Source organism: Mytilus edulis, chromosome 4 (assembly GCF_963676685.1).
Source record: "Mytilus edulis chromosome 4, xbMytEdul2.2, whole genome shotgun sequence".
NCBI lineage: Eukaryota > Metazoa > Mollusca > Bivalvia > Mytilida > Mytilidae > Mytilus > Mytilus edulis.
In genome coordinates this window covers 96,854,926-96,873,095 of record NC_092347.1, presented here as the reverse complement: position 1 = coordinate 96,873,095, position 18,170 = coordinate 96,854,926, and the positions used below count along the sequence as shown (strand labels likewise).

The window sequence follows — 18,170 nt, the reverse complement described above, 5'->3', positions numbered from 1 at the left end:
ACAAGGTTAAGTTTTTGTGGTCAAGTCCATATCTCAGATACTATAAGCAATAGGTCTAGTATATTCGGTGTATGGAAGGACAGTAAGGTGTACATGTCCAACTGGCAGGTGTCATCTGACCTTGACCTCATTTTCATGGTTCACTGGTTATAGTTAAGTTTTTATGCTTTGGTCTGTTTTTCTTGTATTGTATGCAAGAGGTCTACTATATTTGGTGTATGGAATGATTGTAAGGTGTACATGTCTATCTGGCAGGTGTCATCTGACCTTCACCTCATTTCCATAGTTCAGTGGTCAAAGTCAAGTTTTGAGTTTTGGTCTTTTTTTCTAATACTATGTGCAATAGGTCAACTATATTTGGTATATTGAAATGTTTTATGATCGATATGTCAATCGTGCAGGTTTAATTTGACCTTGACCCTATTTTCAGGGTTCATTGCTCAGTGTTAAGTTTTTGTGTTTTGGTCTGTTTTTCTAAAACTATAAGCAATAGGTCAACTATATTTGTTGTATGGAAGAATTGTTAGCTGTACATGCCTGCCTGGCATGGTTCATCAGACCTTGACCTCATTTTTATGGTCCATTGGTCAATGTTTAGTTTTTTTGGTTAATGTTAAGTTTATGTGACATTTGTAATAAAGCTTTATATTTAGGGCTATCAACATAATATCAATAATTCTCTAATTCTTCGTCAATTTATCCCTTTCTGCACCCATTGTATAAAAAAAATTTAATCAACATGTGGTTCGTTTGATCTCAGTACAATGTACTTCATTGGTTAAAATCCCATTACGACGTCGAATTTCTTGCTTTCCTCTGAAATTCCTATTGTGATGGCATGAAAAAAGGCGACCATGCCTGATGACATCACATAGAAAGAACACCTCTTCTTGCAGATCATTGGAAAAGAAGGAATAAGTTTGCCTGCATAATGTTAGAAAATAATCAGAGAAACAGATTCTACCACCAAATCTTGTGTAATACGATATTTATCCACTCTTGACAGTTAAATTTTAAATATTTAAAACGCTCGGGCGAGCCTCACGTTTTGAATTTGAAAATTTAACTGTCCTAAGTGGATAAATATCATATTACACTCGATGTGCAGTGGAGGAATCTATATTTAGTAAAGAAGGCCAGACATTTCAGCGTGTGCACTCTTGTTTTGTTAAAAAATGTAAAATATGTATTAAAGATATGGGTTATACATAACTGAGACAGAAACCAAAGACTAAAGCAACTAAATAGACATCTAGAGGTCAACACAGAGTTGTCAACAATAGAAATGTGTATATATTATATCAAGCAGATAATCACACAATCATGTGACAATGTCGAGGAAAATTATTAAAGACTGTTTAAGATTTGATATTAATATATTATTTCTTAAAGGACAAAAACATCTAGATACAGCCTACCACTGACAAAGTACAAAAACATCTAGACAAAAACATCTAGATACAGCCTACCACTGACAAAGGACAAAAACAAATAGATACAGCCTACCACTGACAAAGGACAAAAACATCTAGATACAGCCTACCACTGACAAAGAACAAACACATCTAGATACAGCCTACCACTGACAAAAGACAAACACATCTAGATACAGCCTACCACTGACAAAGGACAAACACATCTAGATACAGACTAAAACTGACAAAGGACAAACACATCTAGATACAGCCTACCACTGACAAAAGACAAACACATCTAGATACAGCCTACCACTGACAAATGACAAACACATCTAGATACAGCCTACCACTGACAAAGGACAAAAACATCTAGATACAGCCTACCACTGACAAAGGACAAACACATCTAGATACAGCCTACCACTGACAAAAGACAAACACATCTAGATACAGCCTACCACTGACAAAGGACAAACACATCTAGATACAGCCTACCACTGACAAAGGACAAATACATCTAGATACAGCCTACCACTGACAAAGGACAAACACATCTAGATACAGCCTACCACTGACAAAGGACAAACACATCTAGATACGGCCTACCACTGACAAAGGACAAACACATCTAGATACAGCCTACCACTGACAAAGGACAAAAACATCTAGATACGGCCTACCACTGACAAAGGACAAACACATATAGATACGGCCTACCACTGACAAAGGACAAACACATCTAGATACAGCCTACCACTGACAAAGGACAAACACATCTAGATACAGCCTACCACTGACAAAGGACAAAAACATCTAGATACGGCCTACCACTGACAAAGGACAAACACATCTAGATACGGCCTACCACTGACAAAGGACAAACACATCTAGATACGGCCTACCACTGACAAAGGACAAAAACATCTAGATACGGCCTACCACTGACAAAGGACAAACACATCTAGATACGGCCTACCACTGACAAAGGACAAACACATCTAGATACAGACTAAAACTGACAAAGGACATAAACACATCTAGATACGGCCTACCACTGACAAAGGACATAAACATCTAGATACGGCCTACCACTGACAAAGGACAAACACATCTAGATACGGCCTACCACTGACAAAGGACATACACATCTAGATACGGCCTACCACTGACATAGGACAAACACATCTAGATACAGCCTACCACTGACAAAGGACAAAAACATCTAAAACATCTAGATACGGCCTACCACTGACAAAGGACAAACACATCTAGATACGGCCTACCACTGACAAAGGACAAACACATCTAGATACGGCCTACCACTGACAAAGGACAAACACATCTAGATACGGCCTACCACTGACAAAGGACAAAAACATCTAGATACGGCCTACCACTGACAAAGGACAAACACATCTAGATACGGCCTACCACTGACAAAGGACAAAAACATCTAGATACGGCCTACCACTGACAAAGGACAAAAACATCTAGATACGGCCTACCACTGACAAAGGACAAAAACATCTAGATACGGCCTACCACTGACAAAGGACAAAAACATCTAGATACGGCCTACCACTGACAAAGGACAAAAACATCTAGATACGGCCTACCACTGACAAAGGACAAAAACATCTAGATACGGCCTACCACTGACAAAGGACAAAAACATCTAGATACGGCCTACCACTGACAAAGGACAAACACATCTAGATACGGCCTACCACTGACAAAGGACAAACACATCTAGATACGGCCTACCACTGACAAAGGACATAAACATCTAGATACGGCCTACCACTGACAAAGGACATAAACATCTAGATACGGCCTACCACTGACAAAGGACAAAAACATCTAGATACGGCCTACCACTGACAAAGGACAAACACATCTAGATACGGCCTACCACTGACAAAGGACAAACACATCTAGATACGGCCTACCACTGACAAAGGACAACAACATCTAGATACGGCCTACCACTGACAAAGGACAACAACATCTAGATACGGCCTACCACTGACAAAGGACAACAACATCTAGATACGGCCTACCACTGACAAAGGACAACAACATCTAGATACGGCCTACCACTGACAAAGGACAACAACATCTAGATACGGCCTACCACTGACAAAGGACAACAACATCTAGATACGGCCTTCCACTGACAAAGGACAAAAACATCTAGATACGGCCTTCCACTGACAAAGGACAAAAACATCTAAAACATCTAGATACAGACTACCACTGACAAAGTACCTGGCCATCCTGCATTTCTTTTTGTATGTTATTGAGATTATCCAGATTTGAAAAAGACCTAAATTACTCAAATACAACACAACATACAACAAGTAGGGAAGAATTTTTTCTGCATAAGTTGGGGTAAAAAATGTTGTGACTAATATTGCATCATATTTGCACATGAGTATCGTAAAATAAGATGCAGTTTGCCTTTTATGTTTGATGACAGATGTTTAAATTAATAAAGTAAGCACATCAAACAATTGTTCAATACTTTAAAATCCTACATTTAAGATTAAAGCAAGTTCCAGTAAATAAAATCAATGGATATGCCTTATTTTTTGTGACAGCTCACTTTCTTAAAACAATGATATCCCAAGATTAGAACACAAACTCCAACTTCATTTGGGTCAATTTCATAAAATATTTTAAGTCAGTCACCTTGTTTTGATTGTCTATGTCAACATTATGTTCCTCGATTAATATTCCACCATTAATATCTTGATGGTGCCATGTCTTATTGTTGTAATACTGCAGTAGTATCAGTCTTGTCAGTATTTGAAGAAAAGTCTTGCCTCTTTGTACGTCCCATTTATATTCGAAATATGCATTATGTTTTTCGGTCTGTGCATCTGTTCCTTTGTCTGTCTGTCTGTCCTGCTTCATGTTTAGATTTTGCGCCTGACCCAAGTCAGGAGCCTCTGGCCTTTGTTAGTCTGGTACGATTTAAGTTTAGTTTCTTGTGTAGAATTTGGAGTTTAGTATGACGTCCATTATCACTGAACTAGTATGCATATTTGTTTAGGGGCCAGCTGAAGGACGCCTCCGGGTGTTGGAGATTCTCGCACATTGATGACCCATTAGTGGCCTTCAGCTGTTGTCTGCTCTATGGTCGGGTTGTTGTCGCTTTGACACATTCCCCATTTTCATTCTCAATTTTATTTTATTAAGTTTTTGGTCTTTCAGGTTCAAGTTTTTGAAACTCTCACTACATTGAAGACCCATTGGCTCCCTTCGACTGTTGTCTGCTCTATGGTTCGGGTTGTTGTCGCTTTGACACATTCCCCATTTCCATTCTCAATTTTATTTTATTAAGTTTTTGGTCTTTCAGGTTCAAGTTTTTGGTCAAGGTGGTTTTTGATGAAGTTGAAGTCCACTCAACTCATCTTGAAACTTGGTACACATGTTCCCTATGATATGATCTTTCAAATTTTAATGCCAAATTAGAGTTTTCACTCCAATTTCAAGGTCCACTGAACATAGAAAATGATAGTGCAAGTGGGGTATCCATGTACTATGGACACATGCTTGTTTGAATGTGATTTTTCTGCATCAAAAAGTGACATAATTGTGCTATAAATAATAAAAGGATAAGGTTGAATTTCCCAGTCAATGTTGACCTTATTTCTAGCATTAGGACTGGAAGTTATTTCAGAATCCAAATACATGTAATGTGCACATGGAAGACCTTTGGGTAATGCCCTAGATGAAGAACATCAATAAAATCCCAGTTCTGTGACCTACATGTAAATCCAGAGAATGCTGTCTCATCTCAATCCACCACATTATACAACCAACTTTACCCACTTGACTCTTACAAACAGCCTCTTTAACTATAAAGCAATTACTAACAATCTGACAATCATATCAATATAACAACTCAAAGTAGGTTAGATTTCATTTGATTTTATTTCCACTGAGGTTAAAGTACAAGTTTAACAGACATCACAGAATAGTTATCATTATGCAGTCATAACCTCCAAAACAATCTTACTACTATTACTCACAGTGAAAACCTTGCTCACACAAACATGGTACATCTAAAGTAATTATAATTCAATTATTGTACATAAATGTGTCCTTAACAAAATCTTGTGACTGCTTATATCTTCCATGTAACAGTAATATTATAAATGCAAATTTTCTGAACACAAAAAAATCTGGTCAATCATGGTTATATACTGATGAAAAATTCTCTAATTGTAGAATAGGACTGGATTTTTATATGATTAACTTTATTCCTCAAAGATGCCCCATTCCTTTCAACAGTAAAATATTTGGTACATATTTATCTTGTATTTGAAATTCATTTATTTAGAACCAGAAAAGTAGCATGTGTATGTGTTTCTAGTCTGGTTTATTTCTTGATAAAAAGAAAGAAATGTTTGTTAAAACAAAACAAAACTGTTTCCCTCTCCACCCATATAAAACTTGATTGCACTTGACTTCATATAACTTTTCAAAAAGAAATAAGGAATTATATATGTATCCCAAACTCTGCCTGTTCGACAAAATGTCCGACAAAAAGTCATTCGGTCAGACAGAAATTTTCAGAATTTTTTGTTGAATATATAAAAGAAAAATGTCAAATTTCTCATTCAATCAGGCAAACCCTAAAACATTTTGGCACAGACTGATATATATGACAAAAAATTGTATATAAATTTAATAGAAATCAAAATAAAAATGGTTGACAAAGGATAACTTCTGGATTGGTCCCATATTTTGAATATATTTTGGCTGATATAAATTGTATGTGTTCAACTATTTCAATCATTACAACCTGAAATACAACAAATTTCTTATAAAACTGAATGATTTCTAACATTTAATGCCACACTTTACTCTGATAAATTCTCATGCAAGTTTTTGTTTGCATTTCAATAGCGTGAATAAAACTTGGTCACACAATCTTGGCAAGACAGTATTATATGTTATACACAGGTATATTGTCATGGATAATCAATCTTGTCATTATATTGTGGTATGAATTTTATATATATAATGTAATATTATATAAATATCATGAATTTTAGTTGATTATAACAGAGTAGAAAGATACCAAATGGACATTCAAACTCATAAGTCAGAAATAAACTGACAAAGCAAAGGCAAAAAATTAGGAATTCATTATTATATGACATCAATAGTATTACAATACAGTAATTACTCTTAAAACAAAGATTCCTGTATGTATATATTCAGATTTCTTGTTTGAAAAGGTAGCGAGGTTAAAGATATAGTTTTACATTCTTTACAAAATCAAAAAGTATGAAAGAATAATATTTATATTAACTACTGTCGATTCATTAATATTCGATGGATAACAATTTTTGTGGGTACAGGCGAACCACGAAATTAAATGTTCAAAGAATAACAAATTTTCTATAGGCTTCTAATGCAGACTTCCGCAAAACAACAAAATTATATATCCCCGAACATGTAAGTTTTCCTTAATGCACGAAATTGGTACCCACGAAAATAACTGAATCCACAGTAATGTATAAATTCTTTAGAAAACATTTATGAATACAAAACAAATTGTATAATCTGGCTAAAATGTTTAAATTATCCTACTTCAGAATCAGCAGGAGAGTATCACACTTCCTAAATGTATTATTTTACAAAACAATAAATGAATTTCTAAAATTCATACTTTGTCAGGTGACACATAATTTACCTAACCTCAAAACTGAGATAAATATTTTGACCCTGTAAAATCACTGATATTTACATACACTTGCAGGTGAGACAGTATTAAAAGTATCACTGTTTAAAAAACATCTAACATTAAGGCATCTAGTGACAACAACACTATACAGGGGTCAACAATCAACAAGCTATTATACTGTATCATATATATATACATGTCAGAAGATTTATAGCATTTTGTTAACTTGGTATCAAGCAGTAAAATTTATGGCTTGTATTCAATCAAACTTAAAAAAATCTTCATAAGCAGCAAAAATTTGAGAAGTATTTCATTTTCAGCTTTTGTTTTGAGAATCTTAATATCATTAAATCTACAAGCATCATTATTTTTAATATGAAACCAGTTTTAAAGGAATGTTTATATCAAGATGCCATTTTGATAATGCTAATATATTCTTGAATATAAAATGATAACGAATTAAAATGAAAATGCTATATTTACATATATAAAAAAGAACCTTAACATTAAGACTTAAACCGTGGGCTATGTTAAAATATTTAAAGTAAAATTAATAACATAACAGAGTAAAACACAACTTTTTTCCTAACTTAACAAATACAAGAAGTATGGAAAAGACGTCATGTGAGATGACATAGGAATATAATGAAACTGTTGTACCTTTTTTTACTTAATCCTGTAAGGGCACATAAATGATCATGTATGGTAACTTTTGAATTTGCTCTTATTTGGGCATACAAAATTAGCCTTATCATCCTTCTCCTTATTGTTTATTTTGTAAAAAAAATCTATATACATTGAGAAACAAAAAGTGTCTTAATGTCATTTCACTTATCTGTGAAATGACCCATTTAGAATATCAAAACATATTTATTAATGACATGATCTGTTATTGCACAAAGACAATGCAGAGAGGTTTTTTACAAAGACTAGAGAGTGTTATTTACATGGAATAGTTTACATGTAGCACTATAGAATAGAATATTTACACAAGTCTTCATAATGTAAATAAAATTCTCATAAAACAATGGTGTAAATGAGTATAAAAATTATAAGACTATAAATGATAAATAAACAATGCTTGTCAGAAGATTTTATTATTAAAATATGTTGTCATCCGTGTATAATATTTATAATCATTCACACATTTTGTTGCAAGCGGCAATGACAAAGTCAATTTGCTAATGGTAGTTTCAATTTTGAAATATCTTAGAACTATCAATTCCTGATATACAATCTCAGATTCATGTTTTTCTTGTAAATTTCCTGTAGGTAAATGCAACTGAACAAAGTAAAATTAAAAAAGAAGTTTTAAGGATGAAAATCTAGAAATATTCAAACAACAATCTTAAACATATCTAAAAATTACTTCAATAAATAAAACTGTGTATTTTTACAAAAATGCAAACAGAAGTTACACTAAATGACTTCTTTTGACAAAATAAATAGTAAAATGCATAATAAACGAAAATGAAAATGAACACATTGGCTGTAATAATGATATTAAATACTAGCTGGTACTGGTTGACGGATTGTCTCCCCTTATCTGTTTGGCTTCACCCATCAACGTTGATAACATCTCGTTTAATTGGTCATCTTCTAATTTAATGTCACTAGAAATACTGCTTCTGGATGAAGAGTCTACAAAAATAAATTGTTATTTAAAATTAATTCCATCTTTCTTTTTCTTTAAAACCAGAACATAGGCCTTTTTTTTTTTTAATTCAACTGGTAATCTGATATTTTTAATTTTTTTTGGAATAAGGGCACCAACTTTAAAGTTATCACAAAATGACCGAAATTAGGTGAAAAAATTCTGAATCCTTAGAGGTGCCATAACCAAGTATGGAGATAAAAATGATCACAATAAAATAAACACTGAATTTGTTAAGATTCCTACCTGATATAGGTGTATCATCATAAATAGAACTCTTCCTGAGGAAAGATGGTTTACGTTTGGATGGGGATGGAGAAGGTATATCCATTACATGATCACAGGCTTGTTTCCACAACACTGCAAATACAAATCTCATTTTAGTATATATATAAGTTCAAGACTAGTCATTTTCTCTACAATAACTGGTAACTTGTAGAGTTTTGTAGTGTCAATACTTTCAGAATGCCAGGCTCAAATATTTTATTAATGATTTAGTTCAGTGATCTTCTTTTTCATATAAACCGATATCATAGCTATTTAGTTAATATGTATGAGGTGGGGGCTTTTTCAGCAGATTTATCTTAAATAGAAGTTATAATTATAGTGCTGGTTTAATAAGGTGGTACCTAACACTACAGGGAGATAACTCTGTAAAATCAGCTAAACGTTTTGATTACGTTGTGTTGTCAAGGGAATATTAAGCTTCTCAATGATCAAAATTGGTGTTTTTCAAACTGCTATATAACCAGTGTTATTTTTCTGATAAAATGGTTGGTTTAAAATTTTTGAATTTTTTATATTTTTGTTAAAGGGTCAAAGTAAATACTTTGTCAAAATTTAAAGAAAATCAAACGAGCCAAATTAATTTTAGTGAAAGTTGTGGGTACCACCTTAAGAAATAAAAATGTTGTGTTCAGTTGACTAGGTTTATGTAAAAATTGTGATTTCCATGTTTTGCTACGGGAAACTGCAATTTCCAGTTTGACCCCCCCAAAAAAGATATATGATAATGATTACATTTTTATAAAAGATCTGTCAAGTTACATTTAATTTTCATGAAGATTTTGTAATGACAAAAACAAACACATAAATAAAATGTTTATCTCTACCATTTATAATTGCCTAAAGATGTTTTCAGAATGATATACAACTGGTTTGCTGTACATAATAACTGACCTTGATCTAACAAATGTTGTTGTAGAGCATCCCACCATTTAGTAAGTTCTTCTTGATTATCAGTGGCCATTGTAAACAAGCCAAAAGAATCCCTCTCACAAGTCCGTACATGGAACATATGAGATCTTTTAATTCTGCTGGGATCAGCACTACTAATCTGAGTATTCTGAAATAAAAACAAAATTACAGTTTTCCCCCCTCTTTTTTTTTTTACTTCTTGTAGAAAACTGCAAATTTAAATTATACTGATTTTCTAGTTATATCCAACAAACAAACAAAATAAAATGACTTTCAATGCTAATCGGTCCATGTTAATTCTGCCACACATGTAAGTGTATCTCTAATGTCGGGAACCTCTAATGAAGATGTCATGACCACATTTATTGGATAGTCTCCCCTTTCTTTATATAAACCTGAATAACTTGGTTAAAGATTTATGATTATCCCTAGATGTCTTTTTTGTTGTTATTTAAGCTGTTAATATGTAGTTCATCCCACTACTATAGTCATTCATATTCATTTGTTACAAGTATTAGAAACTACTATAAGGTTTATATAAAGATAATTCTTACTTTAGTGATTGGAATTGTGACTAGAGGTTCTGTGACTTCTACATCATCTGATGATGACCAAAAATCTAATTTTAGATTCTTTAACACACACCAATATCTTTTCCACTTGGCTAAATCATCATCTTCCTGGAAAAAGAATAAAGATAACAGATTGACACTGTACTATATAGTATCTGAAATTATGAATGAGACATGTACTGTAATTGCAGAGAAGTTCTTAGAATGTTGAAACCACCTATCACAATTTCCATGGACAAGTTAGATATCATCAATTGCTTATGGATAAAGTTTTTAATCTTCATTTAATTTATATTATATTTTTTGTCAGTTAAAAATTAAACAATTTCACATCCAATTAGATTTCCTATAAACAAATAAATGGGAAATGAGTCCATGGAACACTGATGATGCTCCTGCTTGCATATCATATAAAGTTATAAAGGGACATAACTGAACAGCAGTAAAATTGAAACCACCCAAATTTGTTCTTGATCTAAGTTTTTTAGTAATAAGTATTGTGTATAAGTTTCATATCATTACGTTGAGGCTTACTTCAGTTAGAGAACGGAAACTAACAATTTAACAATTTTTTCCATTTTTTAAGGAGCATAACACCATAACGGTTAAAGTGACACCACCAAAATTTAAACTTGATCTATGTTGTGGTATTATAAATAAGCATTGTGTTAACATTTCATTACATTTGTTTGAGGCAAACTAAAGTTAATAAAGATCGGAAAACAACTTTTGGACGTACGCCAGGACGAACTTACATACAGACAGACAAGGGTAAAGTTTAATGCAGCGGGGCCATAATAAGTTGAAAACTATTGATACTTACCTGAAGATTTAAATAGCCTACATGAACTGGATTGATTAATGACAGAGGTTGAGCTACAATTCTACAGCAGTAATGACCAAACAATGGAAGCTCACAGCTACTATTACTATCTGTTAATAAAAAGTCAGTAACAATCATCATGTGAAATCTAGATGTATAAGATGAATATGTACAAGAGACAACTTATGTCTTTGTGTTTCATAAATTAATATGCAAGACAAAATGAATTAAAAAGAAACAGATTTTTTTTTAGGGTCTTAAATTGTTTCCAAAACAAATACTAAATATCCACTTATTTTAGCTGTTTTGTTTTGCAAAAACACCAACCCTAAAGATTCAAAAATAAATAAGTATCAAAGCTGTACCTGAAACTGGTTCCACAACTAAATCAAAAGTCCCAACAGAATCATTCACACCTAGCAGTGTCATAGTCCCTTGGGCCACCATGTCAAATCGTGGTCCCCTGAAAAATAAAACATCATTTGTTTAAAAGGCCACTATGTCAAATCGTGGTCCACTGAAAAATAAAACATCATTTGTTTAAAAGGCCACTATGTCAAATCGTGGTCCACTGAAAAATAAAACATCATTTGTTTAAAAGGCCAACATGTCAATCATGGATCTGCCAAACATATAACTTCGTTCTTTTTAAGTTTAGGCCACACCAATTTAATTTCTTGTTCTACGGATTTTTGGACTCCAAAAATTGGGGCGAGCGAGCGATTTGAAAATTTTAATAAAAAAATATTTAATTTGCAAATTTTTGAGGCGAAGCTTGAAAAGTAAAGGCGAGCGATTATAATTTTTTTTTGTAAACATAAAATAGTACAGGATTTGACAGTATTAAAACTTGATTTATCACTGGTACTTTGACATTTCTTTAATTTATGAAGTATTTTTTTCCCGGTTTACCAAGAAATAATTGAATAATTAAATCTGGTCTTTGTATGTGTGACTGACAATGAGACAATTCTCCATCCAAGTCATAATCAGGTTGGGAACAACCCCTTAATGTTATAAATATCCCTTTTGATGAGGGGTCAATATAACTTTATAATATATTTTTTTGTAAAAAAAAAAATTTTAGTACAAAAGGGCTCATATTTTCCCAAAGAACTATATATTTATCTGGTATTAAATGGTCCAAGAATTTTGTAATATTTCTGGACTTTAACCATGTTAACACATTTACTTTAACAGTTTAATATTATTCAAAATAAGTGGACCCCTCTGTTAGAATAGTTGTTAAAAATATGTTGTATATAACCTCTTTTTGAGTAAAAATTCTAAGTTATCACTTAGTAGCACTTTACAAATCCTTGGTATTTCTATTTTCTTTTCTACAACAGTAAAATGACCCCTTGTCTGAAAAGGGGGGGGGGGGGGTATTGGTCCCAACCTGATAATAACAAACACAGGTCAAAGTACGGCCTTTTACACAGGGCTTTGATCAATACCAAACAGCAAGCTGTAATGGACCCCATAATCATTAGTGTACACACTTCAAACAGGAAAACCAACGATATATATATCCAAACGGGAAAATACCAATGCACCACATCAAAAAACGACAACTGCTGAACGACAGGTTCCTGAATCAATCAGGACAGGTGCATAAACTTACAGCGGCTATGGATAGTTTTGTTTCGCCCGCATACAATATAATTGCAGTTGAAGGCAACTCTTTTCAGAAGTTCCTTGTATTTTATTCTAACAACGAACATTTTGTGATCAGGGGGAAAGAAACCTATGTTTTGTTCTGTATAGGTATTTCCGCTGTGATATTTCGGAGCACTCCACCTTGGGATTAATTGGTTTCACAGATATGTACAGTGTGGTGGGGTGCTAATAGGTTTAAAATCGCTATATACAGGTTTAAAAGACTTTGATCTAAAGACAAATGTTTATATCTTTTTATAATATTTACAAATCAAAGTGATGGAAATCACTCATGGAAAGATTAGAAGAGTAGTTTGAATTATTTCATATTAAGGTATGGTGGGGAAAAATGAACATTTATAAAGCACTATTGCTGAAATTGCATTTACAGGAGGTCTTTAGAAGGAAACTTGCATTTCCAGTATAAGGATAAAATGAACTCAAATTAATTAATATGGGTCTCTTAATTTGCACAATTTTATTTAAACTGCAGTTTATATCTTATTGAAATTATGTTGCCGGTTCTGAACATGTTTCAAAAAAACGCAAAAATTTTTCTAGTAAATGTTACCAACTATCCTTGTAAGACATAAATCTGGACCAACAGCTTAAAACTTTGAAGTGTCAACAAAAAAAATTGAAAAATGTTGTTTTGGGGCATTTTGTAAGTTGAAACAGAGGTTATATGGCATTGAAGATTAAAAGTTTTAGAGTGCCTTTTTACATGTTTTATCAATTTTTAAAGTATTTTTCAACAGAGGGCATTGAAAATGTACTTTTTCAACGTAAACCAATTGAAAAACTTATCTTATTGAAATGTGGATTCTTTCTTGATTGCAAAAATATATAGTCACTTCTTATCAAAATTTAAATGACTAAAATAGACATAATGATTGATAGGAAATAAACTAATAAACAATGGTTTGTTATAATTAAAAGTTTTAAATTTTTTAAACTGTTTCAAGCCAATTCCTGATAAAAAAAAGTGTACTAATTTAATTGTTGATTAATTACAGATGATTATTGGCCTAACTTGAATACCTTTTATTTATTCGCGTCATATTTATATTTATATTCATATTTCATTTTTTTTTTAGATCTTGTTAATCCATTAATCATTTATCTTTCATATATAATTTACAGAATCACTTTATGTAATGTAAGATCAAAAGCAATTGGCAATAAATAAATCCATCATCCTTATAAATATCAAACATCTAATATACACATTTGTGTATTCAATTATGAGGTCAAATACTTGTGTATTAAGAATTATATGTATAGAGTGGTCTGTATAATTATGTAAGACTGAGGTTGATAGGTAATGTGGTCAATTTGATTGGCAGTTTAGGAGGTGGGGCATTGTAATTAAAGGTCCACCTTGTCTCTGATTGTTTAGTGATAATGACAGTTGTCAATCATACTAGTTGAATCAATACCCAGTTACCTAATCAAAATGTTTTTTAAAAAGCCTGTACATCAACACACCTTAATGACATACATTCTTGAATGAACTGCTCCAATAATATACCCAGTTTTTATCAGTTTATATGTGTTTTATGTGCACATACATGAGAACCATAGGGAACTATATTTCAGTGTGAATACATTTAGTAACAGTAGCTAACCTGTCCTGTTGTTAGGGAGGCCAGTGCCTAAGTAAAGATTTAGAACAAGTTCTAATCTTTCCAAAAACGGTGCGGGAAATGGACATGATTTCATTTACGGATGCGGGAAGCGGGAATATAAAAAAAAATTAAAAAATCTGTTTTGAAAAAAATAGGTGCGGGCGGGTCCGTTGAACAAGGAATTAAATTGGTGTGGCCTTATTACATGTTTTATGGGGTGATTCTTTTATGGTACAATCTTAAATTAAAATCGCAGTACATTTCTCCCAGTTGTGCAAATGTTTATAAATACCTTGTTTGTTTTTATGCTATTTTGATGTCATTTTATAATATCCTCTTCATATTTTTAAAATTACATTGCAATATGTTTTGTGATTGTTGGTAACAAATGTATATGACAAATCCACACTGGATACAACCTATTTATATAAATATAAACAAGATCAAATCCACACTGGATACAACCTATTTATAGAAATATAAACAAGATCAAATCCACACTGGATACAACCTATTTATAGAAATATAAACAAGATCAAGTCCACATTTTTTCTAAAGGATCTTATGTGTAATAATCAGCTAAATTCAAAACAGCAACCTAACACACTAAGACACCAGGACAGATTACTGATGAAACAGATGACTTAGAACATGCATTATATAACTTGAATACTTACAGAACCATATTTCCTATAATGTCTGTATCATGCTGAAATAAAAACAAAGCAAATTGAGATCACTATTTACTCCTATATTCTTTGACAGTAGCTATTTCAATTATGTCACATCACTAAGTATTTGATGTTACTTTCTAATTTATTCGATTATATCTAATAAATCATTCAGTCCTTGCTAAAGTACACCCTTGATGCATCATCATTAATAAAATATTTCTCAAATTAGATTATGTATTATTTATGGAATCCAGTGTCAAGTTTAATTTGTACTATCTGACAGTTTTATCATAATTTGCTCAGGAAAATTAAAGATATCAATCAAAAATATAATTTGAATCCTACTTTGGTCAAGTACTGAGGAAAAAAAGAACAAGACACAATCATGAAATAATGTATATTTATACATACTAATCCTGACAATCGTTTCCCGACACTCCTTCCCACAGACCCAGACAAATCATTTATCTTTTTCTTCAGTTTCTTTGGAGTGCTTGCAATTGTCAAATCTTCATGCAGCTTATGGCAAAATATCTCTACTTTACATTCGAAATCATGTGGAACATTTTCACTGAAAAGAAAAATTAATTTAATTATGCGAATTTTATGTACTTTTAAGATGGTTTGCTAGTTTGTTCATAAGTCTGTTTTTAAAATCACCATTTCTTCAATGAATGTATATTTTTGTTAAGGGCTGCTAAAACCCGCCACCAGGATTTTTTCGCTGTGTTGAAGATCCATTGGTTGCCTTTGGCTGTTTTTTCAGCTCTTTGGTTTAGTTGTTGTCTCTTTGACACGTTCCCCATTTCCATTCTCAATTTTATATTACTTCGTGTTTGAAATATTTTAAAAAACAAAAGCTTAAATTTTATTTAATCAACCAATTAACCAAAAATCTGTGAAAAGAAATAACAAGAGTGCACACGCTGAAATGTCTCGCCTTCTATACTAATCATTGATATTATGTTGATAGTCCTAAGTATAAAGCTAAGCTTTAATACAACTGTCACATAAACTTAACATTAACCAAGATAACTAAACAAAGACCAATGAACCTTGAAAATGAGGTCACGGTCAGATGAACCATGCCAGGCAGACATGTACAGCTAACAATGCTTCTATACAACATATACAGTTGACCTATTACTTCTAGTTTAAGAAAAATAGACCAAAACACAAAAACTTAACACTGTGCAATGAACCGTGAAAATGAGGTCACGGTCAAATAAAACCTGCACGACTGACATAAAGATCATAAAATATTTCCATACACCAAATATAGATGACCTATGGCATATAGTATTAGATAAAAAGACCAAAACTCAAAAACTTAACTTTGACCACTGAACCATGAAAATGAGGTCAAGGTCACATGACATCTGTCCGCTAGATAGGTACACCTTACAATCATTCCATACAACAAATATAGTAGACCTATTGCATATAGTATGAGAAAAACAGACCAAAACACAAAAATTTAACTATAACCACTGAACCATGAAAATGAGGTCAAGGTCAGATGACACCTGCCAGTTGGACATGTACACCTTACAGTCCTTCCATACACCGAATATACTAGCCCTATTGCTTGTAGTATCAGAGATATGGACTTGACCACCAAAACTTAACCTTGTTCACTGATCCATGAAATGAGGTTGAGGTCAAGTGAAAACTGTCTGACAGACATGAGGACCTTTCAAGGTATGCACATATCAAATATAGTTATCCTATTACTTATAATAAGAGAGAATTCAACTTTACAAAAAATCTGAACTTTTTTTTCAAGTGGTCACTGAACCATGAAAATGAGGTCAAGGACATTGGGCATTTGACTGACGGAAACTTCGTAACATGAGGCATCTATATACAAAGTATACAGCATCCAGGTCTTCCACCTTCTAAAATATAAAGCTTTTAAAAAGTTAGCTAACACCGCCGCCGGATCACTATCCCTATGTCGAGCTTTCTGCAACAAAAGTTGCAGGCTCGACAAAAACTAGATGTGTCAAAGCGACATGAATGGCCCCGTCCCAAAAAGTTGAAAAATCTGCAATTTGAATAACAAATGTGGACACAAACATGATGGTAGTCTCACATATCTAAAGTCAGCTCAAAATCTGGAGGCGTATAGAAAAAAAGTCTGTATAACTGTGATGTTCAACAATTTATCAAAGTCAAAAGCCCATAATTTTGGCAAAAATTAGTGGAGCAGAACAAAACTTAAACTTGATCTGTAACTCATCATTGTTAACTCACATACCAAAAATCAGCCCAATATCTGAAGGCGTTTAGAAAAAATCTCTGTATAATGGTTTGTTGTGAAATTACGGAATTTCGGAATTCTGGACAAGGGTAAAACTATATGGCACCGACAACTTCGTTGTGGGGCCATACAAAATAATAATAGGTCCAATTTATGAAAAGCTTTTTTTTTTAGTGCAGTTGACAATGTAACTTGATATGATATATGTATTTTGTTGTATATATACTTACAAGACCAGGGTGTCATCAAATGTCAAGTCGGTCATACTCCTGTCTACATTGTTTATCATGGAGGTATCATATATATCACTATCAATCTTCACCAGACAAAATACAGCATATCTTCTGTAGTCTGAAAAAAGTCACATTTATACAGAAATTTAATTTTCAGAAAATAAGTTCCAGTTCAATCACTCAATTTACACTACTGTGGGTTCATATTCTCAAAGAAGCCATTTGTTGATGATTTCATGGATAAAGGTGAACTAGGAATCTAAATGTTCAACTTTTTAAAATCATTTCCATAGGCTTGCATGAAGACTTTAACAAAACCAAGAAATGAGATATTCATGAAAATAGAAT

General features: G+C 32.7%; 1 protein-coding gene across 3 annotated transcripts in view; it reads right to left on the bottom strand.

Annotated features, from left to right (window-relative positions):
* Positions 1 to 5,338: 5,338 nt before the first annotated feature.
* The window catches only part of LOC139521159 (rhotekin-like), a 37,649-nt gene continuing 24,817 nt past the window's right edge, over positions 5,339 to 18,170 (bottom strand). For all 3 annotated transcript variants that reach the window (XM_071314462.1, XM_071314464.1, XM_071314463.1), the window contains 9 exons: positions 17,820 to 17,940; positions 15,738 to 15,897; positions 15,330 to 15,361; positions 11,731 to 11,828; positions 11,366 to 11,475; positions 10,525 to 10,650; positions 9,953 to 10,118; positions 9,020 to 9,133; positions 5,339 to 8,760 (listed from right to left, as the gene is read on the bottom strand). In XM_071314462.1, the coding sequence (XP_071170563.1) occupies positions 8,630 to 8,760; positions 9,020 to 9,133; positions 9,953 to 10,118; positions 10,525 to 10,650; positions 11,366 to 11,475; positions 11,731 to 11,828; positions 15,330 to 15,361; positions 15,738 to 15,897; positions 17,820 to 17,940 (1,058 nt within the window). In that variant the 3' untranslated portion in view covers positions 5,339 to 8,629. The remainder of the gene's footprint in view (positions 8,761 to 9,019; positions 9,134 to 9,952; positions 10,119 to 10,524; positions 10,651 to 11,365; positions 11,476 to 11,730; positions 11,829 to 15,329; positions 15,362 to 15,737; positions 15,898 to 17,819; positions 17,941 to 18,170) is intronic.